The following is a 26,245-nucleotide window of genomic DNA, read 5'->3' on the forward strand; positions in this document are numbered from 1 at the left end:
TGAATTATAATGTAAATTCATTTTAAGTCACTATCTCTCTACCACGTCCTTCTTTAAAAAAAAATGCAATAAGGTGGATAGCACCTCCTGGATGGAAATGCAACACTATTGGCCAAGTGGGACACTGCGAGACACTGGGGAGAGGTAAAGCCGCCAACGTTCCCAGAGCGGCAATGGACTGGTGTGCCGAAAAGGAGAAAAAGTTTAAGTCGCAAGGGGCTACCCTCAAACACCAAAAAATCTGGGGCAAATGGTGTGACTTTTAAGGACTAATGTGGAAGTGAGGCTATTTAAGGCGGCCACCAGACAGGGGGCGTTACTGTGAAAGCAGTAAAGTTTGTTGTGTGCAAATGTTCGCATATATTTTGAAAATCAATAAAATGATGGTTATAAAACAAATGGCAAGCATGTAATGTGAGGGAGGCAGAGCAAAAGAATACCAAAAATTGGAAGGTTTTGCTAAAAGATTGGTGAAAGCAGCTATAAAGGCCAGACCATCTGACTGAGCCTCTTGGTGCTTGTTTTATGAAATTCTGCCTTTGCAGACAAACTGTCCTTTAGCTTTTTCCTGAAGATAGTTAGTGAGAAAGGGAGTCAAATATATTATTATAGCGCATTCCAGACAGTAAAAGTATGCAAAGAGGAGAAGCCCCCGCTGTGATTAATGAGGTGAAACTTCGGTACTGATATCAGCTTTCTCTGTACTCCACAGGTTACATCTGTGGAGATAAAGCTGCTCCCCCCCAAGCAAAATAAAGCTGAGGTTGATTGTTGAAGCATCTGAAACAAAGGTAAGCCGTTTTGAAATAGAGGCAGCCTACCACAGGCACGCAGTGGTGTCCTACAGGAGTTGAGGATACATTACCTCTTTTTCCAAAGTCCAACTACTGATTATTTTGATACAAGCAAGGGAGAGGGCTAAATGAATTGCCCTGGTGCCTATACAAGTCCTCTTGAGGCTCCACTCGTCAACGAATCACAGTATACTGAGTATAGGAACGTGACCAAGTCTTGCAATTCTGGGTAAACCATTTAATTTCCCTGCGCCTAAAAATGTGAAAATCAATGCTTCATATGAAAAATGTAAGCTAATTATGTAATTCAAAAATGTAAACCCCTACTTGATGTACATGATATTACACTGTCTGCCAACACAACCCACAAAGTACAGTGCTCCACTTCTCTTTGGCTAGGACTGCGATATAAGAATACCGATTATATACATGTATATACGAGATGAAAACAGTGTTGTGCTTTCTTCTGCTATCTTGGCTGACTCCCAAAAACCACAAAAACCCCCAAGCAAGAGAGAGATGGGTTTAGAGAAAGGCAGTAACTTCAAACATCTGGCAGATTTTCTGACAACTTTCAAGTTCCATGATGACTCATCAACCATTTTTCCAAAAACTTTATGTCAATATTACAAGACATAACACATATCTTTGCTTGTCAGAGTTCAGTGCTAGAGTTACCGAGTCACCGATTTCTAAAAAATGCTCATTTTGATATTGGAAAATTCCTTGTCACCAGAAACCACCCTAATGAGCAAATTACATATTCATTTAGTTGTCTTCTTCGCTATCTACAGGGGCCTTTGAGAATATCTGGACAGATGACTGATGGCCCAGGAAACAGAAGACCATTCTGCCAAAAAAAAAAATCTTTTCGCTAAAAATATGCCCTTTTTTTTAGATTCTCTGCCTGATAACACACTATGAAAAAATAGATGTAGAGCAATTGAGGCCTAAAACACCACAGGATAAAGGAGCTATGTTTAATGCAACGATTAAAACTTTCCTTGCTTTTTTAATTCTCGTAGTTTAATTTTACGAGGGCTTGTCCCTGAAATGGCTCAATACAAGTAGAGTACATGCCTTTATAATGACTGCCAATTTGTGAGATAATTGAAGATAGACATCGATCAAAAGAAGCGGTTTCATTTGAGGTAATCAGTTAAAAGGTAAGGAAGAACGGACAAGTGACAACACCAAGCCCACTAATCATCATCAGCAATAGATGTCAGGTTTCATAGTTGCGTGATTTGATGCACTAGTCCAGGTTTTTTTCTTTGAATTCTGGGACTTGTAGTCCTGTTTTATAATGCTGTAAAGAAGACTACAGTTCCCAGAATTCAAAGAAAAAAATATGTATTGGAGCAGCACCCTCATGCAGGTACCTGGGAAACTTGACAGGGCTGGGCAGACCTTACAAACAGCCTGCACCTGTAATTCACTGAATAAAAAGCAATAGCAAATCCAACAGGTCTCATCTTTGAAAGGTAAGTGCTGGCCCATTAGCTCTGCCGATGATTGTTTCCATTGGCATTGGACTTCCATGAAAATTGTAGCAGGTGCGTCATGATACCGGCACATGCACAGCGGCAATCTTGGAATGTTTTTTTCTTCATGAGAAAATCCATTCTAAAACGTTCACCTATAACAATGTATGCACACGCATAGCATCTACCTTGGAATGTTTTTTCTTTAATAGAAAAACATTCCAGGAAGGCACCAGTACATATTAATGCTTTATGACTCCTTAGAGGTCATATTGGCATTTCTAATTTATTGTTGCTACACGGCCAAGAACTATTTTGAAATTGTAAATTAAAAATAAAAAGTGTGCAGGAGCATCAAAAACAAAGAAGGGGAAAGCCTGGAGACACTGCATGTTCCATACCCTCGGGAAATAAAAAGTAAAAAACAAAAAGGACTAATACCACTATAGAGCAAAGAATGAGTGTGTGGGGGGGGGGGGGTTTGATAATCAGATACAGAGGGGGAGGGGCACTTTGGAAACTAGAAATTGCATTTACAAAAAATCAATACTTTAAAAAACGGGGAGCAAGGCTGGCAAGTAAAGACAAGTGGGAGAGCAGAAAGACCGTCAGGGCATAGATGCCAGGTGCGAATGATTGCAGGACAGGGCAAAGAAAGCAATACACTACCAGGAAATGCTGAAAGAAAAATCAAAAAATGCTCCCTCAAGGCAGCAGTGGAAGAAAGAATGCAACTAATCTAATCATAAAATGGTGAATCTAAAAGACTTTTGGGACGGGACAAACAAGAAGAGGGAGGAAGGCCACTTAATTAGGGAAAGGGAACAAAGGGACTAGAAAGTCATCAAATCATGAACAATGTTTTGATACAAAGCCCACTTTAAACCTATACTGAATACAAGCAGCCTGTTTGCCAGAAAGCAGCTGAAGAGGTCTGTAGATGAGAGCTAAAAATAGTTTATTTACGGATTTAGTGTTATCTAAAGAATGACGGCGGTTCATCATTTTCACCATATCAGACAGCGCGATTTAATTCAAGCAGACAGACCCACATTATAACTGAAAAAGTGTACTGACCTAATACATGTACATGTATAATGCCTACCATCATTTATAGTTCATCAGAACAGAATCCAGAAATGTAATACTAAAGTTAAAGTTTTGTATATGTCAAGTTTATGGCTGTAGGGTGTACTGAAATGCAAGCATCATTAGGTTAAAATGCAACAGCTTTCTGACATATTGTAATTTTAAGCGAGGATGTTCGTTATTAAAATGATCATGTATTTCCAAATCAGCGAATAGCACGCCAATACATCGATTTGTTATATTTCCAAAGTATAGCACCCCAACCGACATGATTTCCCATAAAAATATTAAAAACTAGCAGAAATGTTGCCAAGATCCGAAATCTTACTTGCATCCAATTTAAATTGGCCTTTGTGAGCTGTGGCACCGAAGCCTTTGTGAGCTGCATCATTAAGGATTAGCACGGCGGGATTATTGCACAGAGGATGCCAAGAAAGAGAGAAACTAATTAGCAGCCCGAGGAGACAAATCACTTCAACTTACCAGCCCACAGTTGATGGAAATCCCCTCCTTAGCCCGCTCTCCGGTGGCTCCTGTGCGCTTTAATCTCTCAGATCCCGCTAGATCCACAAAATGAAACTTGGCAGAAAGGGTTTCAAATTCGCTCATCTGGGAAGATTCCGATATCATTCGGTTATCAGTCTCGTTATCCTGTAAGAAACACAGAGAACGAAGAGTTTAGAGTTAAAATTAGGATTAAGCAGCATGAACTATGTTCTTTTATACAGCAGAGAAAACTGACAAACACAAAACCAAAATACAATTGTATGTCAAACTATTCTTCTGAAATAAGCGTATCTACTTCAAACATGACGATATTGGCAGCAAGAGAAGACCAAAAACCACATCACGTTTAGAGAAAGAACATTAAGCACCAGTAATCGTCAGGCAACATGTATGAGAAAGGGCCCTCTTTCTGCTTGATTGCCCCCACTATTTGCTGAATTGCTGATGTGCTTTGACTGAGTGTGCCCTGAGCTCCTGCTAATCAGGTACCCAGGGGCTATGTTCTTTCCCTAAAACTTCATTAATGTCTAAACCAAATTGGCATCTCTGGCCACAGGTCAGCCGCTGGTAAATGGTACCACAGGTACCCAGAGCACTGTGACCAGAGAAGGCCTCTAAGGGCTGCAGCCCTTATTGTGCCACCCTTAGAGGTCCTGCACCTTTACACACACACACTACCTTTACAGGCTGCATGTTTTGGTGCAGAACAAAGTGAAGAGTCGACATGGCACACATCTCTGTGTGCCATGCCTCCAATCCACTGTCCTGGCATAGGTCAGTCACCCCTCTAGCTGGGTGCACTATACCAGTGGTGAGGGTACAGGTGCATGAGCCCTGTACCCCTGCAGTGTCTAAGTCCATTCTAAGACATTGTAAGTGCAGTGCTGCCATTAAGAGTATATGGTGCTGGGAGTTTATCATTACGAAGCAGCTTGAGTGGTGCAAATTGAAAGCATTCAGGACAGGCTGTCAAGTTCAATAACACAGGGTCATAATGGAGGATCTGGCTTTTGCATCTGGATTGCAGATGTTGGTGTGTTCCCAGAGGGTGAGAGTCTTAAGTCAGGTGAAACATGTCTGTGAACTAGAACAGTCTGGGTCACACTAGAGCTACCAGGATGAGTTAAGCATGTCTCTCGTTTGAGCTTGCGGATTGTCTACAGAATGAGGGGAATTAGAGGTTGGGTAAAGCCTAAGAACATGCCCTGCGGAATGATGAAGAGCATTCTATTCTCTTTCCCCTTAAACTTAGTTACCAATGCTAGCTGTACGTGCGGTAGAATTGACCTACTTCTATGTACTGATTGGTATTTGATAAAGACCACCTGTAAACTGAGGAATTTAGACTGGGATATGGTAACTTAAAATGTATGCCCCCTCAATGACAGAGAGGAAACGTTGGTAAGGAAATCAAAGAGAATAAAAAAATACATGTTTTTTCCTAATGGTGAACCAAACGCATTTAATTTATTCCCAAGTAATTCATCTCTCCACAAAATTCCCTTGGGTTGGATCTGATTTTGTCTATGGAGGCCTACAGCTGACTTAGGAAATCAATGCATATCATCTGGTCAAGTCTCTAGTGGTATAGATTGTTAGAGGCTAGTTATACCATCATTATAGCTCCTAGTGGTCATCCCTCCCATCCCTACATGCGGTAGAAAATCTGAGGCTCTGAGATTCCTTCAGGAAGGTTCCAGGGGTGAGGCTCTTCTGATTGGCTGATGCCTAATATTTGGTCTCTTTTACAAAAAGAGGCTGATATGCTACAAAAGGGAATGAGGCCTAGGCCTTTCCTCTCTCTTTTGTACCTACTCTATGGTATTTTGTTATTACCGAGACTCCCATTCCGACGACGGGGAATGATACAAAAGCATGGGAATCTATGAAAGTTCCAATACTGGGGCAACTCACATTTCTTGTCCCACCAGTAGTCTCCAATGACTAAAAACCACAATCCACCATCTCTCATCTAGTTCCCACTCTTAACACTCTATTGTTGGTCTGCTTAGAGTGTCAGCAGAGTGGTTTTTGATCCCTGACAAATGTTCCGCCTTCAGGGTGATATAATGATTCACGGCCCAGTTCCAGAGTAGTTATGATTCCTCCAACAAGACCGGTGATATTGTACATCTTTAATTGTTCATGTAAAACATTGAGTTTTTGTCAGTCTGTCCTGATTCCTGCCAATGGTCGCTGGCAGAAATACCTGCAGACCTCTACCAATGGCTCACAGCTCCAGTACGATGATATGCATTGATTTCCTAAGTCAGCCTTTTCCCCCTCATGGGCAGATGGGTGCTGTAGGCCTCCATAGACAAAATCAGATCCAACCCAAGGGAATTTTGTGGAGAGATGAATTACTTAGGAATAAATTAAATGTGTTTGGTTCACCATTAGGAAAAAACATGTATTTTTTTATTCTCTTTGATTTCCTTACCAACGTTTCCTCTCTGTCATTGAGGGGGCATACATTTTAAGTTACCATATCCCAGTCTAAATTCCTCAGTTTACAGGTGGTCTTTATCAAATACCAATCAGTACATAGAAGTAGGTCAATTCTCTAGTGGTATAGATTGTTAGAGGCTAGTTATACCAGTCATTATAGCTCCTAGTGGTCCTCCCTCCCATCCCTACTTGCTTAAAGAAAGAAAGTAGGATCCTTAGCAGGGAAAAGTCATTGATTTGATTTGCCACTGTCTCCTTTTTTGTACAATTCAGGCTGCATAATATACTGGTATTGTTTGTTTCCTCTCTGCCTCAGATAGGGTTTGAGGTGATTGGGTGTCTGTATACAAGCAGTAGCCTGCAGATGGTCTGAGCGACTTGGGTGGAGAATAAAAAGGAGGCCTCCCAATCCTACCCCATCCCCTTTAAATGATATACTCCTCCCTTCTCCCGTGAACTCCAACATGACATCCTTGTTCTGCTCGACATATTACCTTCTGAAATGATTTATGGGAAAGAGGTTTGTATTCACTACACTACTGTTCACTAAACGCCTTTCAGAGACTACCACGCAGGAATCTCCTTCTCGCTGGTGTTTCATCCATGGTGACAGCAGCAAGTATATGCAACCTGATAAGGTGTTCGTGTCTTCTTCCAATGGAAGCAAGCATATAGAGTGCTCACTGTGTATGCTAATGCTTCTTTAGAGGAACCTCTGTTTTTGGCCTATTTGATTTGTTCCTAAGTCTAGTCACTATTGATGACTCTGCAACACACATAAATCATCTAAAAAATCTTGGTATCTGTAATCTGAGTCTTGGTGATATGTTGCACCTCTGGACCGACCAACTGAATGCCTTTTTCAATTAAGGTGTTATGTGTACCTGTTTCTCAACAGACCTTGAGTTTTGAAGTTACACTGCTTCTCGATCTCCATCTGTAGAGAACAAATTGAAAGGAGGCAATGGAGGATGAGGGAAAAGTATGAAGATGCAATCCCGAGAAGAGACAAGCAGCACTAAGCTGAGGAATTTGGCATGCCCTGGAACTGTTGTGCCCATGATTAACTCTTTGGGATCTGTCCTAATGTGGAAAGACTTTAAACCTATATGTGTCCAGAACTAATTGCAGTAACTGTAGAGAAGATGTGTCTTCGATTAGGTCAATCATATCCTGTCAAAGAACAGAAGTCATGCTCTGGTGGATGCCTCCGCCATTTGACCTACTGTTACTGGAAGAAGAGAAAGCATGGTACCCTTGATGTCGTAGAAATGCGACCTCAGACACTCATGCACTCATTTACAGACCCATTGATATTCTGATGCAGTCACTGATACACCCACTCAGAGAGCCACTGAGACCCACTGACCAACTCAGAGATTTACACACCCTCTCAGACTGATGCATCCACTCATGCACTCACTCAGAGACCCATTTAGCCACTCAAGCCCTCACTCACAGATCCATTGATATTCTGATGCAGTCACTCACAGACCCACACAGTCACTCACACACAAACTCGCTGACCCATACAGTGATTCACACACCTACTCCCCAACCCATACAGCCACTCACACGCCCACTCACCGATTCATAGTCACTCACACACCCACAAAACCACTCACACACCCATTCACACACCATACAGCCACTAACACACCCACTTACAGCCACTCACAATAACTGTCAAAGATTACAGGCAACATTTAGGAAATACAATTTTAAAAACAACAGAAATTCACTAAAAATGAGGAATACTCAGGCAGATACTGTATACACCAGAAATAGTGTTACCGAAGGTAGATAACTTGTTCTTCTGATGGATACATCTGCATGTCTATTCCTCACCTTATGAATTGAATCTCCAAGCAGTCCTGCTCCCGGCAGAGGGCGCCTGCCTATACCAAAAATTCCTGCAGAACAGAACATGCAAAATGTCCGTCCCTCCTCACCTCCGAATCCAAGCAATAGTACTTCGCAAAAGTGTGGAGGGAGGCCCAAGTTGCCGCCTTGCAGATGTCTACCACAAAGACACCACGTCACAGTGGGCGTGTGCGTTGGATGGGCCGGGGCCATCCAAAATACGCCCACTCACTAAATTACCTGCACCACGGCGGAAGTCACGTCAAGGTCAACGGGTTAAGGAAGCTCCTTCCTGGCCAAGACGTAGCAGATCTTGATACAGAGGATGATCCACCTGGACAGCGTTCTTTTGTGGACATCCTTGCCCTTCATCTTGCCCCCATAACCAATGAAGAGTTGATTGTCCAACCTTGAGTCATTGGTTCTGTCCAAGTAGCAGCTGAAGGCTCTCTTGGGGTCCAGGTGCTGAACTCTATCCTCCTCCTTGGAAGGGTGAGGGGGAGGACAGAAAGTGGGTAAAGTGATGGACTGCCCCAAGTGGAAAGGAGTGACCATCTTAGGCAGGAAAGCAGCTCTGGTCCTAAGAACCATCTTATCAGCATGGAGTCGTGTAAAAGGAGGCTTGGACCTAAGAGCCTGCAACTCACTCACCCTCCTTGCGGAAGTGATTTCAACCCAAAATATCATTTTAAACGCTAGGAACCTTAAGGGACAACTATGGAATAGTTCAACGGGTGAACCATAAAGAAAGTGAGAACCAAATTCAAATCCCACTGAGGCATGATAAAAGCAGTGGGAAGATACCTATTTGTGAGACCCTAATGAATCTCATAACTATGGGATATTTAAACAATGGTTAATATGGTAAACAGAGAAAAGCCGACAAGGCAGACGGGTAGACCTTAAAAGTAGCTACTGCATAATACTTTTGTGCAGGGTAAGAGAGAAACTCAGAACATCACACAAAAGGGCCTGCAAAGGATCAATCGATCTCTCTCAACACCATTTAACAAACCTGGCCCACCTACCAGAAACGCCAGATTTGGTGGAGTGTCTTCTGGCCGATAATATAACATCCACCACATCCGGTGGGAGAGGGAAAAAGCTCAGGTTGCCCCCATTCAATCTCTAAGCACGAAGGTGCAGGCTCTGGAGGTGGGGGTGTAGAACCTGACCCTGCGGCTGCAAGAGGAAGTCTGCCCTGAGAGGGAGATGGAGGGGAGGGTGCAATGAGAGGTAAAGAGGTCTGTGTACCACACCCTTCGCGGCCAATCTGAGGCGATCAATATGACTTGGGCCAGGTCTTGGGGAATCTTCCTCAGAACTGGAGGAATAAAGGGTATGGGAGGAAACCCGTAAAGAAGCTGTGAGCCCCAATCTAACTGAAACAAGTCCCCCAACACTCACCGAATTGGGTACTGGAGACTGTAGAACGACATTCTCGTGAGTGGCAAACAAGTCCAACTGAAAAAAAAACTACATGTCGAAAATGTGACGGACCACCTCCAGATGGAGATGCCACTCGTGATCGGCGAATACTGCAGACAGACTGTCCGCACGCACATTCAGTTCTCCGGCCAGATAATTTGCGATCATGCAAACCGGATGGTCCTGAGTCTAAGGCTTGAGTCGCAGAACTCTCTGCAAAGAAGATACAACCCTACTCCTCTCTGTTTGTTGATGTACCATATCGCGGTAGTGTTCTCCTTAGGACCTGAACCAACTGACCATGAAGGGAGGGAAGGAAGGTCTTGAGAGCCAAACTTATCGCCCGCAATTCCAGAAGCTTTACGTGAAACAATATTTCCTCTGGAGACCAAAGGCCTTTGACCTCCAGATCCCCCAAATGGGCTTCCCACCCTAGAGTGGAGGCATCCGTTATCACTGTGGCCACCGGAGAAGGAGGTTGAAACGACTTCCCTTAAGAGAGGTTGCCTGGAACACTCAACCATAAATGCTCCACAGCAGTCTCTCTGGAGATTCTGACCACCTCTTCGAGATCTCTGTTGCGACCACTGTCTGCAGAGGCACCCCTGGAGGGTCCTCATTTGCCAGTGTGCATGGTTGACTAACAGTATGCAGGAAGCGAACAGACCGAACAGGCGAACAGACCAAACAGGCGCAAGACCGTCAGGACTAGAACAGCTGCTCTATTCTGAAAAAGTGGAATCATAGCCTGGATGTCTTGAATCCTCTGTAGAGGCGGGAAGGCATGACTTACAGTAGAGTCCGGTACCACCCCTATGAACAGGTTGAGCTGAGAGGGCCCCAGGTAAGAATTGGGTATATTTATCAAAAACCCCAAGTTGAACAACAGCTGTGTTGTTAATTGCAAATTATGTAACACCATCTCTGACGACTTAGCTTTGAGCAGCCAGCCGTCCAGATAGGGGAAAACCAGAATCCCCAACATTCTGAGATGTGCTGCCACCACTGCCATCACCTTTGTGAAGACCCGAGATGCGGAAGTAAGGCCAAACAGAAGGACAGCAAACCGGTAGTGATGAGCCCCTACAGTAAAACTGAGATACTTCCGATGCAACTTCAGGATGGGAATGTGAAAATATGCATCCTGTAAATCGTTCGATACCATCCAGTATTCCTTCTGCAGCACAGAAGAACCTGAACCTTGGTCAACATTTAAAATTTCTCCTGTTTGAGGTAAAAATTCTAAAGCCTGAGGGCGAGGATCGGCATCAAACAGCCATTCTTTTTGGGAATCAGGAAGTACCGGGAATAGCATCCTTGACCCCTTTCTAGCTCAGAACCACCTCAATCAAACCTTTTTTGTTGCAATGACAGAACCTCCTGCTGGAGAAGCAGAAGGTGCTCTTCTGAGCACAAGCCCTGACTTTGAGGGAAGGGAGGGAGGAACTCCCAGAAGACTAGGGCATACCCATTCTCAGCTATGTTCAACACCTGGAGATCTGTAGTAGCAGACCTCCAATGCTGTAGAAAATGGGACACCAGTCCTTCCACGGGACAAGTTTGCTCTAGGATGGTGGAGCTAGAGCTGCTTCCCTGCCACACCAGTTGGAGGGGCAGAATAGGAGGAGGAGACCTGTTCTCACGCAGAACCCCACAGACGAATTCTGCCCTTTCTCCTACAGGATCTGTACAAGGGAGTCACCTGCTGCTGCTGCTGGTGCCTGGCACAAAAGGACAAGCTTCTCCCAAAGCCAAGAAACTTGCGGAACTGTCCAAAGCCCCTGGGCTGAGTCTGAAGTCACAATGACCTTGCTGTGGCTTTATTGTTTTTAAAGTAAACAAACAAAGTGGCCGGACAGCTTGAGTTGAGATACTGATGCAGTGCCTAGTACAATGAATTACCAGGTTGAACAGACATGTGTCTGAAATTACTTTTTTATTTTATAAAAAGATTAGAAAAAAGTTTTCTTTATAGCGTCAAAAGACACAACATAACATTTAACGAATTTTACAAACGATACATTCCATAAATGAAGACAACAATACAAATCAATGGAGGTTTCAACCAATGAAATCCAAAACAATATACATTTCATAGACAACTGTACTATGCCTCGAATTGAGTGATCTATGAGGCACCAATCCTAGATATGGAACAAACAAGTGGTCTGACAGAATGGAACACTGGCCTACTTGTTTATCATCTGCAAAAAGATACACAGTGCATTTATCACCAAGTGCTACAACGAATAGGAATTACACGGAAGCAATTCTGCAGTTCCCACATGTATTAATTACATTCCTATCGAGCCTTAAAACATTGGTATTTTGCAGGGAAGGACGTCGACGCGTTTCGAACCCAAGTGTATTAACACCTTGAACGCTATGGGGATTTTTCCCCTGTGCTGGAAATCTGCAGATGCCCTTTCTCATGACGAGCTGGGCTCGTCATGAGCGTAGCAGGAGGCTACTGCATGACGAGCCCAGCTCGTCATGAGCTTCGAAGGGGTTAAACGGGTTCTCCTCAGGACATGGATTGGGGGGTCGTTGTCACTATAAAATAATTACAAAAACTATGTCAGAGACGGGCTAATCAGTGTAAGCTTCTCGCTAGGACTCACACACTTAAAAGTTCAAAGGGTACCTTATTGGCTGGGGGTTTTGGATCACTCCCTGCAATCAAAAAAAGGTTCAAAGATCCAAATTAGAGTCATGCCTCCACAATGCCTCTCATATGTAACGAGTGGACTACAACATCCAAGACATACCTCAATAGTGCGCCAAAAACGATCACTGGGAGGGGTGCCGACACACGTCGATTGTGCAGTGTGCAGATCAGGAAAGCTAAAAAAACGGGGGATTCCTGTTAATAAACCTCATTGAATGTATGAGAATGGTGAATGGGGTTTATACAATATAGGATCCTACCTTCGTTATACGGGCATAAGTCCCTTCATAGACGCTTGTTCAAGCGGCGGCCGCCGCCTGGACTTGTGCGCTGTTGAGACACAAGACGAGCGTTTTAGTAAAGCGTCACATTCCGCTTTTTAGTATAAAACTGCATCAGCAGTGCATATAACCTTACTTCTCTGTGTCAATTCCGAAGAGTTAAATTCCGGCACCCGACTCCATGTGAACAGACCGCTAGTGATTGAAAGGGGCGTGTCTAATGGTATTTAAGCCCGCGCTCAGCGCGGTGTATCGTGGGAGACGTAGTTTTCATATCTTCTCTCGCAAGTGACAAGGAGTTTTTTACAATAAAGGGGGCATTTGTTGGGGGCAAGGGTGGATCTGTTAGCGCATATATCTGGTGACAGAGAATTCTTTTAACTAGACCACATAAAAATGTGGTGTCACATCGTCACACGAACAGCGACGAGCGGCAGCAGGTGCACGTGGCGGGCATACAGACAGTTACAGGTTACTAAATTCATTCAGATCGTTCAATCCATCCATGGCAGTGTTGAATTTCAAGATGAGGTAAGCCTCTTTTTGTGCCAATCGTACATCAGGGTCTCCACCCGCTCCAGGAGTATTTTTTATACTTGCAAGAATTGTCCATTTGAGGTCATTGACCGAGTGTGCCTTCTTCATAAAATGGGACACCAGAGGTGCTGTCAGTACTTTGTTATTTATTCTTGATCTGTGTTGAATTATGCGTTGGCGCACTTCCTGGGTGGTTTTGCCAATATAGACTTTACCGCAGGGGCATGTGATGGCGTATATTGCATATTTGGTCTTACAATTCGTAAAGTCTTCATGTCGCCAATGTTTTTTGCCGTCCGTGAAGTGGGTGCCTTCAACCGTGAGGCTGCATACCGAACATGTACCACACTTGTGATGTCCTTTCACTGGTCCCATATTGAAGAGTGTACTCTGTGTTTCCTTTTTTGTAATGCTTCTAGTCGGAGCAATTTGTTGTCCAATACTCATTTTTTTTTTCAACGCAAACAGTGGTTTGCCGATCTCAGGGATGATTTCTTCAAGGAGTTGTTTTTAAAGCACTGCAGCGCCAAATCAGCTTAAGCCTCAAACAGGCGAGATCCATCGAATGGCAGATCCAGTAAAGTAGCTTGGACATCAGGGGAGAACCCTGACTCACGCAACCAAGCGTGTCTCCTAGTAGCCACAGACCATCCCATCGCCCTGGCTACTGAATCAGCTGTGTCCAGACCAGACTATCACCTGGCGAGCAGCGTCTTGGGCATCCAACAAATCCTCTGATAAATGCCCTTGTACCTCCTTGGGAAATTTTGGGACCACCTCCCTGGCTGAGTCCATGAGGGCATGGCTGTAGCGACCCAAAATGCATGTGCCATTCATTGGCTTGAGGACCATACTCCCTGACGAGAACACCTTCTTTGCCGATTGCTCCATGCATTTTGATTCCCTATCTGCAGGTGTACGTAAAAAATAGATGGTAATTGTTTTCTTTCCCCGATGGACAAAATTAAGGTTTGACCCTTGTAATGAAAACCTGTGAATATTTCTTTCAGTTCAATTGCACATCATTAATCACGTGTCAACGTGTAGCACTTTAAATGGTCTATCGATACTTACAGCGTTGTCATGTGATCAAGGTCCGCTGCGGACTGAAACGCGTAATGGCCGACATTAAAATGCAACTCTAAGCACGCAATTACGGGTCCGCGTCTGCTTTCATGAAAATACATCGGTGGGAGGCGAAAAGTAGTTCTTCTGAGTATATATATATAGGTCACAATATTGATGAAGAATATAATGTGCACCTACAAGAATAATAACGTTGCGTATAAATGTATCTAACAGAAATGTATGATTCAAGTGTCATATGAGATCTATAGGTTTTCTTCTTTCTCTAAGTCTGTTCTAATTGCATTCTTCTTTTCTTTTCTATTCCGCAGATGTAAAGGGAGGGATGGTGTCTCTGGCCTACGACACAAGTACCCTAATCCTTACACTGTGGTCATCTTCTACCATCGAAAACGAAAATACCAGATTTTAATTAATGAATTAGTTATGCACTGTTTTTTGTGGTTGTCACATTTATAATTTTGTCCTGAGAGGTTCACATATAATGCCTGAATTATTATGATCATTGAGAAGCAGGTTCAATATCTCACTAACTAGAGATCAATATGTAATTTGACATCAAATGTTCCCAGTTTAGATTGAATTTATCTGTTACTATAGTTGGTACGAGACAAACATCCAGTAAAAATAAGTTGCTTGATAATTTATACGGGTAATAAGTCCACTAACAAGGATTGTGATGGGCTGTACCCTCTCCCCTTGAAGTTTTAATGGTCTTCCGTTGGGGTCAATAACTACATTAACAAAGCGGCACTGCCGAAAAATAATATCAGTGGTTGGCAAGTGGTTACTGTGGTTACCTGGCAACGCAATTCGTAGATACGCAATCCGCGTGATTTACGTTATGACGTTTACACGCGAGAGCAGCGATCTGCAAACCCTCAAAAATAATTTACGGGAACTACAAACCCAATAGTTGACTTATATAATGAACCTGTGATATAATTTCAAATGAATTCAGGCATAGGCAGGACCAGCGAAAGTATCAATAAAAAACGAAAATACAGAAATAATTTTATTTATATAAAACAGAATCATGAATTATAAATACTTAGATATATTGTTAAAAAACACAAGAAGTAAACATTATTATGGTTTGACTCGATACCATTATGTTTATTGTATGAATTCATGAATAATCCAATATGGCGGAACATTAGAGTGTCTGGTCCGCTTTCCATGTCTAATTCCAGGATGTTAAATTGTTTGCCCTATGGGTGACAAAGTGTGTGATCAAGCGCTCCGTGGAGCGCGAAACGCGTCACGTTCGGTTTATGAAGGAATAAACCTAACTTTCTTGGACTTTTGCGTGGACTGTGTTTCTTGAGTGATGCCCGAGTGCTCGTAAAGGATCGCCGTTTTGGAGGGATATTGTGCCGGTGGCTCCGCCGGAAACGAGCCACCCCTATTGAAGGCGAAGGGTTGCCAGAAGGAGCGTTTCATTTTGTGTGTGTGTGTATATATATATATATATATATATATATATATATATATATATATATATATATATATAACCTCGCAACTTGCCTCGTCGCAGGGGGAGCACTCAGGAGCTGGTGCCATCAGCGGGATCAAGGCAGTGTCCCGTTTCTCTATTCACACAAGTTCGAATTTCGAAAATGACGGCACTCCACTCGGGATACTTTTCAACAGCGTTTTATTTTACAGCTGCGTTCAGTTTTGTAAGCAGAAGAGGCCACAGGCGGGGAGACAGAGGAGGTACCTTTAATGCCAAACCAAAATCAGGGCGGATGCATTTCGGCATGTTTAGCCTCGTCAGCGCCAGATGGTTACAGCAGGATGCTGGCAAATGTTCACCGGTATAAATACCGCTTCCCCTCCTGCTGGGTGAAAAGTAGACTGCGCCCCCCGAACAACGGAAGGTCTTAGTGGCTGTAAGTTATTTGAAAAATATAGGACGCCCAATGCGTCGATACTTCAAGTCCCAGAATGCTGTGGGCTGAACTGGTGCAATCACGGGGGTGGTAAAAGTTTAACGGGCCAATGTCACCTTAGAAATAACACAGCTGGCACCCCCTCATCTCCCCAAACCGCACCAACCATAAGGTCCCGGCATTTAAGTTGGCAGGGCAGGTCCGGAAATCCAGCGAGCCCGGCGTGGGGTAGAATCACTCCAACACTGCTTCGTCGCTTGCCGAGTCCAAAGGTGGGCCCCAGTCCTCCCAATCACCTGGGTGTAGAAACTGCCACAGAAGCAGAAATACCAGCGTGACCGGGGCCAGCTTGTGGTGCGGGGGCCTCTAGCAGCGCGATACTGGTTGTCACGCAAAAAAAATATATATATATATATATATATATACACACACACACACACACACACACACACATCTTCCTATCTATTACCACTTTCATAAAGTGGAAATAGGTAGGGAGCAACAATAAAAAAAACTAATACATATCTATATCTAAATCTCTAACCCAGAACACAGCCAAAGTGTGGTGAAAACTGCATTGCTGCCTTTTACTTTTGTACAGGCAGCCATTAGCCAATGATATACTGCATTGTGATAGGCCTGTACCACAGTATATCGCAAAGTTACTGCAGTATACTGCAACACAATATATAATTAAGTGTTTTGTCACTTATAACTTTAATACTACTAAATCAGTTTAGAGCCAATATCAAGGATTACCCTTTCCAACCCACAAACTATATTCCTGCCAAATTTCATCTACATCCGTTCAGTCACTTTCACGATACGTCTCTTTAAACTACACACTACTACTCCACATTCCACTATACGCTATTCCATTCTACACAACTCCACTCAAAGGTATGATATTCAACTGTATGCCACTCCACTGTACGCTAGTCCACAATCCACCAATCAACTCTATACACTATTCTCGTGTACGCCACACCAATCTATGCCACTGCACTCTAACCCATCCCAGTGTACACACTCTACTCCACGTTGATTCTATGCCACTCCTCTCACCTCCACTCTACTTTACTCTGCTCTACTGTACGCCACTCCACTGTGCGCTATACCACTGTATGCCACTTCACAGCACTCTACGCGATTCCATTCTATGCCACTCCTCTTTACGCCGTAGTACTCTACACCACTCAATTCTATATCACTCCACGGTACCCACTCCACTCTTCACTATTCCACAGTACACCACTCGACTCTTCACCGCTCCACTGTACGGTATTCTACTCTATGCCACTCCACTGTACAACATTCGACTCCACACCACTGCACGCACTCAACGCCATTCCACACTATGCCACTCCACGCCACTCCACTCTATGGCAAAGCGCAGGGATGCTCCAGGGTAACTGTGCGCTGTACAAAACCGATTTAATAATAATAATAATAATAATAATATGCTGGTCTGCTCTACGTCACTCCATTCTATGCCAAGCCAAGACACTCCACACCACTCCACGCTATTCCACTCTACCCCACTCCACTGTATGCCACTCCACTCAACGACACTACACTGTACGATTTGAAACACTTATTAAAAATAAAAACCAATGAAATTCATTGAAAAAATATATATAGTCAAAGGTTAAAACAAAGATAGGAAAACTTTCTTTTTCTATACAAACCAAACTTAAACTAGACAAACACTGCACATTCTAAAGTTATTGCTCTACCTTAATTTTATAATTTACACACCACCTTCAAATTATTATAACTCGCATACCTCCAAACACAGTATTGTCAACTCGCTAGCCACACTACATTAACTATAACTCGCGCCTTAATGATGCACTGCTTATACCCTTTCATAATACATCAAGCATAGTAAGTGAAATCACAGCTTTCATAACAACATGAGAACACGGTATGATAGAGTGGCGAGTATAGTTAATGTCGTTTGGCTAGTGAGTTGACAACACATTGCTCGCCGGTGCATGAGGGTGTTTTTTTTGTTTCCCCAACCACTTCAGCAACGTTGGGCAAATCTGCACTAAACTATCCAATAAAAAAAACACCTTCGCTCCTTTATCTAAAGATTCACAATGATCTATCAAGAGGTAGTAAAGAAGAATAAAGTTGGGAGGCAGTGGTCCCGAAATTGCAATTTCCTATGCTAATTCATGCAGGAAACTTTGCTCTACTATACTGAAAAGAATGGCTAAATGGAATTACATCAAATCTGGCAAAAAGTTAGAACTTTGTTTACTCCATTAACGTGCTTTTTTGTGACTATAGCGATTTGGTGTAAATCTGGGATGCTGCTGTATAGAAATAAGCTTTTAAAGACAGGCGCTGGGTGAGCATAAAGAGGTCAACAAATTATGGATACCTGAACCATTGATCTCTAAATAAGCTCTGACTGGCCAATTTTAGAGACTAGTCAATCCTGACATACTGTTCATGTTTTTAGTATGCTATGAAACTGACCAGTATTTTTTTTTTATATTTTGCCATTTTAAAAAAAACTGTGATGGTGCCATTTAACCGCATCGGTGCGGCGCATTTTCCCGCTGTGCGCTGAAGATTTTAAAAACCCGCGGTGAGCTCGTCATGAGCGTACGAGAGGTGTACCTCATGACGAGCTGAGCTTGTCATCAGCATCGATGTGGTTAAATGGTTAACACTTTTGTATATATATATTAGCTAGCGTCAATCTTGTCAAATCACATTTTCGATCTCTTGATGCAATGAGATTGGTTGGATTAGGTCTGAAGATTTCAACACACCAAACACTGAGGAGTCAAGGGAACAGTGATGCGGATGATGCCGAAGGCCACACTCGGTGGTTTGAGCGCTCCAACAGCAGCCATGCATGCGGACCGCGTCTCACCCACATGAGCACCCAGGTCACACTCAGGAGTGTGATGGCCATAACAGCAGCAGGAGTACATTGAGGCAGAGGGCATCTAACGCAGGTACAGATTAACGCACATCCCCAATCCCCCATAAGCACCTCATAGCAACACTCAGTTTCAGTACTTCAATGGCAGTGAAAGTACAGCGAGGAGGAGGGCGTCCCATGCAGGACAAGGTTTACACACACACACACATTTACCCACGCAAGCAACCAGGGCCCACATTCCAGGGTTTGTCTGCTCCAACACCACTCAAAGCATAGTGAAGCAGAGGGCATCCCAAGCAGCTCTAGGTTTAGCCACACCACGTCTCATACACATAAACACCCAGGGCCACTCTCAGGGATTTGAGTGCTTCAATGGCAGCAAAAGTACAGTGATGCAGAGGGCGTCCCAGAGAGGAACATTTTTACACACAGCCCCCTCATCCACATAAGCACACAGTGCACCACTCAGGGGTTTGAGTGCTCCAAATGCAGCAGAACTTTATTTGGAAAGTTTGATGCAGAATCGACAAAGAGCACCAAAGTTATTAAGTAAAAACAAAAGAAAAGCCTTTCCTATGGAAACTCTGACCTAACCGTAACTTCATTGGTGCTATCATCATCAGCGTAGATGTATAAAGATAACAGACTATGGTGGTTATTGTTACTTGTGCACAATTTAGAAAGGAAACAGTGTTTCATTATGTTTCTGCTATGCAAATGAACAGTACAATAAACTGCTGAATTATACAAGTATACATCTTATTTTAATAATTTATGCAAAGTTTGGTGCACCAATCTCCTCTAGTTTCCCAGTAGGGAACTCGAGTACTGTTCAATAAGTATTTCTCGAAGTTCTGTGTTAGCATCTATATTTAATATCTAAAACATACAGTGTGTAAGGCTTTCGTGAACACATTTGCGAAATCACCTTTTTTATATTTGTATCAGGGGATATCTTCAATACCTTCCCTCAGAAGTCATTAGTAGCCTCTTAGCCCTAGAGAGCACCCTCATTTGAGTTTAGACAAAGCACTGGCCTTATCAGAAGCCGAGAGGTACTCAAAACGGATCCAGTCTTCCCAATCTTTATCTACAACAATTGAAAATCACTCATGCTTACTTTGCAAATTATGTAGAGTAAATGAATAATATGCTGAAATACATACATTGTCTAGTCTGGGGCACAACCGGGTTTGACATAAGTGGATGGTGAATATGGCATGAGACCGAGAACTCTGAACATTCATTTGCGTGCTTGCAGTGGTTCGGGATAATGCACCCAACTTCAAACACTGCATCATCTGTAAAAAGACAAAAATATACAGGGCCAAAATGTGATATTTATTGAAAAATGTAACTTGTTATTATGTAATTTAAATAATTTAAACATCTCACAACACTAATTCATATTTAAATTAAATCGAAACACTTACTCCATGCACATGCATTTCTTACAATGGCAAAGGACAAATGAACTGGTGTCATGGAAATATAACAACTGGTTTTTCAATATCGCCAAATAACTTATGATGAACAGAGGAGAGCAAAATGTTTAAAATGTGCTATCTTCAAAGAGAATAAACTTTTCCATTGCTAGTCCAATACAATGTGGGTTTAAAATCTACAATCTGAGATGAGGGCAGGGATTAGGGACTGTTAAATTGCCTTCAAAAACTTCAAATATCCTGCTACCCCAGAGTCTAGTGGCACATGGGCTTTATCCTACATTATTTGTACAATACATTTCTTTCTTCAGAGCTCTAGTTGTTTTTTCTATTCTAGACCTAAATTAAAATGTTAAATTCATTCCCTTAACTGTAGAAGAATCACTGACAGCGAGACACCAGTCTTCATCTTCCAAAGCAGCCTCAGAGTATGTTAAATCTACTGGGAAAATTCATTAGGGCAAACAATAAAATTGAGGCACATTAATCCCATAAAGACAAATAGCCTTCTTCCATTATTTATAAAATAGACAAGAAAAAAAGTTACTTACGTTCTACTCTAATTTTCCATCATGTGTTATCTTCAATAAATTGAGAATACAGAAGGAACAAGTTATTTACCTTCGGTAATGATATACCTGTAAGACACACATATTAGGTATGGATTCCCTCCTTAGAATTACCCCCAGGCGTCAGACTAGATGCGGAGAACTCAGCAGTACCCCTGCACGTCAGTAGGTGGCATTGGTCGACTCCGCGTTCGTCATTAGCTTCGTGATCGCCGGAATGACGTCACGGCATCTACTTAGACGCCACCCCTGCGCGCTGACATCAGTTCTTTACAGGGCATTCTGCGCCAGAAGCGCAGAGCCATGCAAGACACTGTTTTGTGCACCAGTGGAGTCCCTTACCCTAGAAGTCAGTTTGCAGAATAAGGAGGATGGGTGGGGAGGTGAGGAATCCATACTAATATAGGTCTCTTCCAGATATATAGTAACAGAAGACTATTAGTTATGGATTCCTCACCTTAGAATAGATACCCCAGCAATACCTGGAGAACTGAAGGTCTCTCCAGACTAGGCTTGTTCAAGCAGGACATTTTGGTGAGCATGTGCAACGAAGCTTAAGTGGCTGCCTGGCAGATGTCATGAAGAAGGATACCACGTCCCAAAGTAGTACTGGCTGCTGTCGCCCTGCTGGAATGGGTGTGCAGCCCTACCGGAGGTTCCTTCTTCGCTAAGAAATGACAGATTTTGATGCAAAAAACGACCCATCAAGAGATGGTCCGTTTCTGCACGGCCCGGCTTTTTTTGGCACCCACTTAGCCAACAAAGAGCTGGACATCCACCCGGAATTGTTTTGTTGCGATCCAGATAGAATGAAAGTGCACGTTTTGGATCCAGACGATGGAGCCTCTCCTCCTCCTCTTGAGAAGGATGCTGGGCGGAAAGAAGGTAGGCAAAGTGATGGTCTGTCCTATGTGGAAGGAAGTAACCACTTTGGGAAGGAAAGAAGGCCTAGTGCGAAGGACAACCTTATCAGGATGAACAGCCAGGAAAGGAGGTTTGGAAGAAAGGGCCTGAAGCTCACTCACCCTGCGAGCAGAGATGATGGCAACAAAAAAAGGCAGTTTTGAGTGTCGAAAGCCCGAGAGGACAGTTATGTAGCGGCCCGAAAGGAGCGCACATAATGTCAGAACCAGGTTCAAGTCCCAATGGGGCATTACAAAAGGAATAGGAGTAAACAAGTGAGTAATGCCCTTAAGGAAGCGATTTTCAATAGGGTACTTGAAAAAGAGACTGTTGATCTGGAAGGCAAAGAAAGGCATGAATGGCTGAAAGATAGCCCCTTAGAGTGCTCAGAACAGAGACCTGCTGGGCCAAGGAAAGAATGAAGAGGAGAACCTCTGGAAGGGTGGAAGGAAGGGGATCCACAGCCTTTGCTGCACAACATGCCACAAATTTGTTCCATCTACAGGCATATACCGTTTTCGTGGAGGGACGCCTGGCTGCCAAGATAATGTTCCAGACTTCGGGAGGAAGGTCGAAAGCTGTCAATTGTTGCCGCTCAATCTCCAAGCAAGGAGGTGAAGGCTGGACAAATTTGGGTGGAGGACCGTCCCCTGCTGCTGCGACAGAAGATCCTCCTGAAGGGGCAGCCTGATCAGAGGATCGATGGCCATGTGCAAGATCTCGGGATACCAGACTCTTTGTGCCCAATCTGGAGCCACAAGAACGACTTGGGCCCGGTCGTGCTTGATCTTCTTCAGCACTCTGGGTAGAAGGGTTATAGGCGAGAAGGCATATAGAAGACCGCCGCTCCACTCGCGACAAAAAGAGTTGGCTAACGGGTGCCACCTTGGAAATTCCAACGAGCAGCACTGCTGACATTGCTCGTTCTCTTCGGTGGCGAACAGATCTAACCAAGGCTCTCCCCACTGCTGAAAGAGACCTTGCACCACCTCCGAGTGAAGACGCCATCATGATCCATCATGCACTGGCGGCTGAATTAATCTGCCCTGGTGTTCAGGGAACCTGCCAGGTGTTGAACCCCAGGGACATGCCCGGATGTTCCAGCCAAGTCCAGAGGCAGAGAGCCTCTTGACATAGTGTCCAAGACCCCACCCGCCCTGCTTGTTGGATTACCACATGGTGCTGGTGTTGTCCATGAACACCTGCACTACTCTCCCTTTGATAGAAGGAAGGAATGCTTTCAGTGCAAGACAGATCGCCCGGAGCTCCAGCAGGTTGATGTGGAGCCCCGTCTCCGCCGGAGACCAGAGGCCTCTGATCTCCGTCTCCCCCATGTGGCCGCCCAACCCCAGAAGTGATGCATCTGTCACCACTGTGATCTCTGGTTGGGGAAGAAAGAGGGATCTGCCATTGATCCAATCTTGGTTTGTTAGCCACCACTGCAATTGGTGTGCAGTGCCCACCGAGATCTGGACGCAGTCAGATAGATTTCCCTGATGCTGTGCCCACTGGAACTTCAGGTTCCACTGGAGAGCCCGCACATGCCACCTGACATAGTCCTACAGCAGGATGCAGGAGGCCATGAGGCTCAGTAGCTTCAGGAGTCCTTCTGACCGAAACCCGGGATAGAGGCTGAAAAAAAAATCTGAATCATAGCCTGAATATCCCGGAATCGCTGCTCGGGAGGATAAGCCCGAATCTGCGCTGTATCCAGAACCACTCCGATGAAAAGGAGCTTCTGAGAGGGAATCCGATGCGACTTTGGCACATTGATGGTGAATCCCAGCAAATGCAGGTGGTCGGCAGTAGTCTGGAGATGAGAGACAATGGCCTGGGGGGAGCCCGCCTTCAACAGCCAGTCGTCGAGATAGGGGAAGATTGGAACCCCTGGTCTGCACACATGAGCTGCGACCACCACCATCACTTTCGTGAGGACCCGAGGGGCACTGGTAAGGCCAAGGGGAGCACGGTAAACAAACTGCTCGCGGCCTACCGTGAACCGTAGTTAACACCTGTGGGCCAGCAGGACGGGGATGTGAAAATAGGCGTCCTGCAAGTCCAACACTACCATCCAGTCTCCAGGGTCCAGGGCAGACAGGACCTGAGCCAATGTCAACATTTTTAACTTCTTCTTCCGGAGGAAGCGGTTGACGTTCCTGAGATCCAAGATAGGACGCAGGCCCTTGTCCTTCTTGGGAACCAGTAAGTAGTGGGAAAAACAACCGCGACCTACTTCTGGGGCAGGAACTCGCTCAATGGCTCCCTTGGCCAAGAGAACCGTCACTTCCTGGCGGAGAGGGGCCAAGTGATCCACCGACAGTCAATGGAATTGAGGTGGCAGGGATGGAGGGGTAGTCTCGAAGGGGAGGGAGTAGCCCCTTAGGACTATCTGCAAAACCCACCTGTCCTACGCGATGTTGAGCCAGTGTGGGAGATGATGGTGGACCCTGACGCACACTGGAGAAAGGTGGGCCTGAAAGGTCGTACTAGGAGGGCTTGGTGGCTGCTGCAGAGTGGACTGGCCTGCACGCTGGCCCCCAGACCCACGACGGTGGGTCCCACGACCCTGGCCACACAGAGGCTGGACAGCTTGCGCAGGCCTGTGGCTTTGGGCGGAACGTGGCGTGGCACCCCTTCTGTAGCCACGAAAGGGGCATAAAGCAGACTGCGCGGGGCGAGAGATTGAAGCAAGGCCCTAGGACCTGGCTGTAGCCTTAGAGTCCTTAAAACGCTCGAGCGCGTTGTCTGCTTTGTCGCCAAACAAGCAACAGCCATCAAAGGGCTTGTTCAAAAGTGTAGTTTCGACATCACCGGAAAAGCCAGTGCACCTCAGCCAGGCATAGCGTCTCATGGCTACCAATGTAGAAATCTTCCTCCCCAGCGTGTCAGCGGTGTCCAGTTCACATCGTATGTGGAACTTCGCTGCATCTTTCCCTTCGGCAACTGCACGAGAGAGCAAGGCCCGGGCCTCCTCCAGGCACTGTGGCATCACCATCGCGACCGGGCTCCACACAGAATGGGAGTAACGGCCCAAGAGACATGCAGTGTTCACTGACCGCAGTCCTAAGCTGGAGAAAGAAAACATTTTCTTCCCAAGATGGTCCCAGCTTCTTGGATTCACTATCAGGTGGAGTGGTAGGAAATGCGGCCTTGGAAGTTTAGGCTTAGACCACCAAGCTCTCGGGGGTCAGTGTTGGGAGAAGAAAACTGTGTTGCCCGGGGTCGGGTGGTGGCGTCAGGCAACCATCCTATCCACAGGGGCCCCTGTGTTAGTCTTCGACCAAGTGCCCAAAGGGATGTCCGTGAGGGCCTCATTGAACGGCTGCAGGAGCTATGAAGAGGCCGCAGCCAGTTGAAGAACCTCGGTCAGGAGGTTTGTCCAGACCACCATCGTAAGAAGCGCTAAGGCCTCCTCCACAGCAGCGGTAGGGGGAGATAGCATGCCAAGGTCTGGAGAGATGTCCAGACCAGTGGCCTCACCACACTCCTCTCTCCAGTCCAGTTCTTCTAACTGGTCTACCAGAGGGTGCACAGACCCCTCCCAGTCCTCCTCAGCCGCCTCTGATAGACACTCAGGGTGATAGGGAACACCATGGGAGAACAGGGGTGCAAAAGTACCGACGGCGCCGGTACCGACATCGGTCGACCCCGTTGCGGCTCCGTGTCCACATCAATTGGTAGACCAGGGTCGACATCGGTTGGGGACACGACTGGCATTGGAGGGGGCGGAGGGGTCGCCAATGGATTTGGCTGCGGAGGAGGCGTCGTTAGGTGAACCGGCACCAATCCGGATCCAGGGCTGGATCCCTTTAGGCCCTACAGCGCCGAAGCAGCTGGCATTGAAGGCCTAGAACCACCAGCCAAATCTGCGGGGCCCGATCGGGACCCGAAAGCGCACCGGCGGATTCGTGCTGTCCGAAGATGGAGTGGCGGCTTTCGTAAAAGCTACAAAGTTGGGATGGGGTCGATCTGGCTCCCGGGAAGGGCGGGAATGCTAGAGTCGACCCAACAGGGTCCGCGGGCAAAGTAGAGCGACTACCTTCCACATCCCGCGTCACTTCAGCCGACGGGACGGGGAGAACGCAAAGAACGATGGTGCTTCTCCAGAATCTTTCGGGACCGCTCCCACAAAGACTTCAGGGCCATGGCCCAGCAGTCAGAGCACGATTTTGGGTTGTGATCGCGATCCAGTCACCAGAGGCACACAAAATCAGGGTCCGTCACCAGCATCCGCTTGTGGCAGGAGCCACAAAGCTTGAGGCCAGTTCGCCCAGATGACATCCCTGTGCACCAGGAGTCAGATGACTCGAAAAGATGTTGACAAAAGTTGAAAAAAGAGAGTC

The 26,245-nt window shown here is 45.2% G+C and overlaps 1 protein-coding gene across 9 annotated transcripts in view; it reads right to left on the reverse strand.

The window, feature by feature from the left end:
- The window catches only part of KIF21A (kinesin family member 21A), an 820,176-nt gene that overhangs the window by 574,296 nt on the left and 219,635 nt on the right, over positions 1 to 26,245 (reverse strand). For all 9 annotated transcript variants that reach the window (XM_078679965.1, XM_078679910.1, XM_078679946.1 and 6 more), the window contains exons 5-6: positions 20,152 to 20,286; positions 3,851 to 4,018 (exon numbers count right to left, since the gene is read on the reverse strand). In XM_078679965.1, the coding sequence (XP_078536091.1) occupies positions 3,851 to 4,018; positions 20,152 to 20,286 (303 nt within the window). The remainder of the gene's footprint in view (positions 1 to 3,850; positions 4,019 to 20,151; positions 20,287 to 26,245) is intronic.

This window comes from Lissotriton helveticus, chromosome 1_1 (genome assembly GCF_964261635.1).
Source record: "Lissotriton helveticus chromosome 1_1, aLisHel1.1, whole genome shotgun sequence".
In the NCBI taxonomy this organism is placed as follows: Eukaryota; Metazoa; Chordata; class Amphibia; order Caudata; family Salamandridae; genus Lissotriton; species Lissotriton helveticus.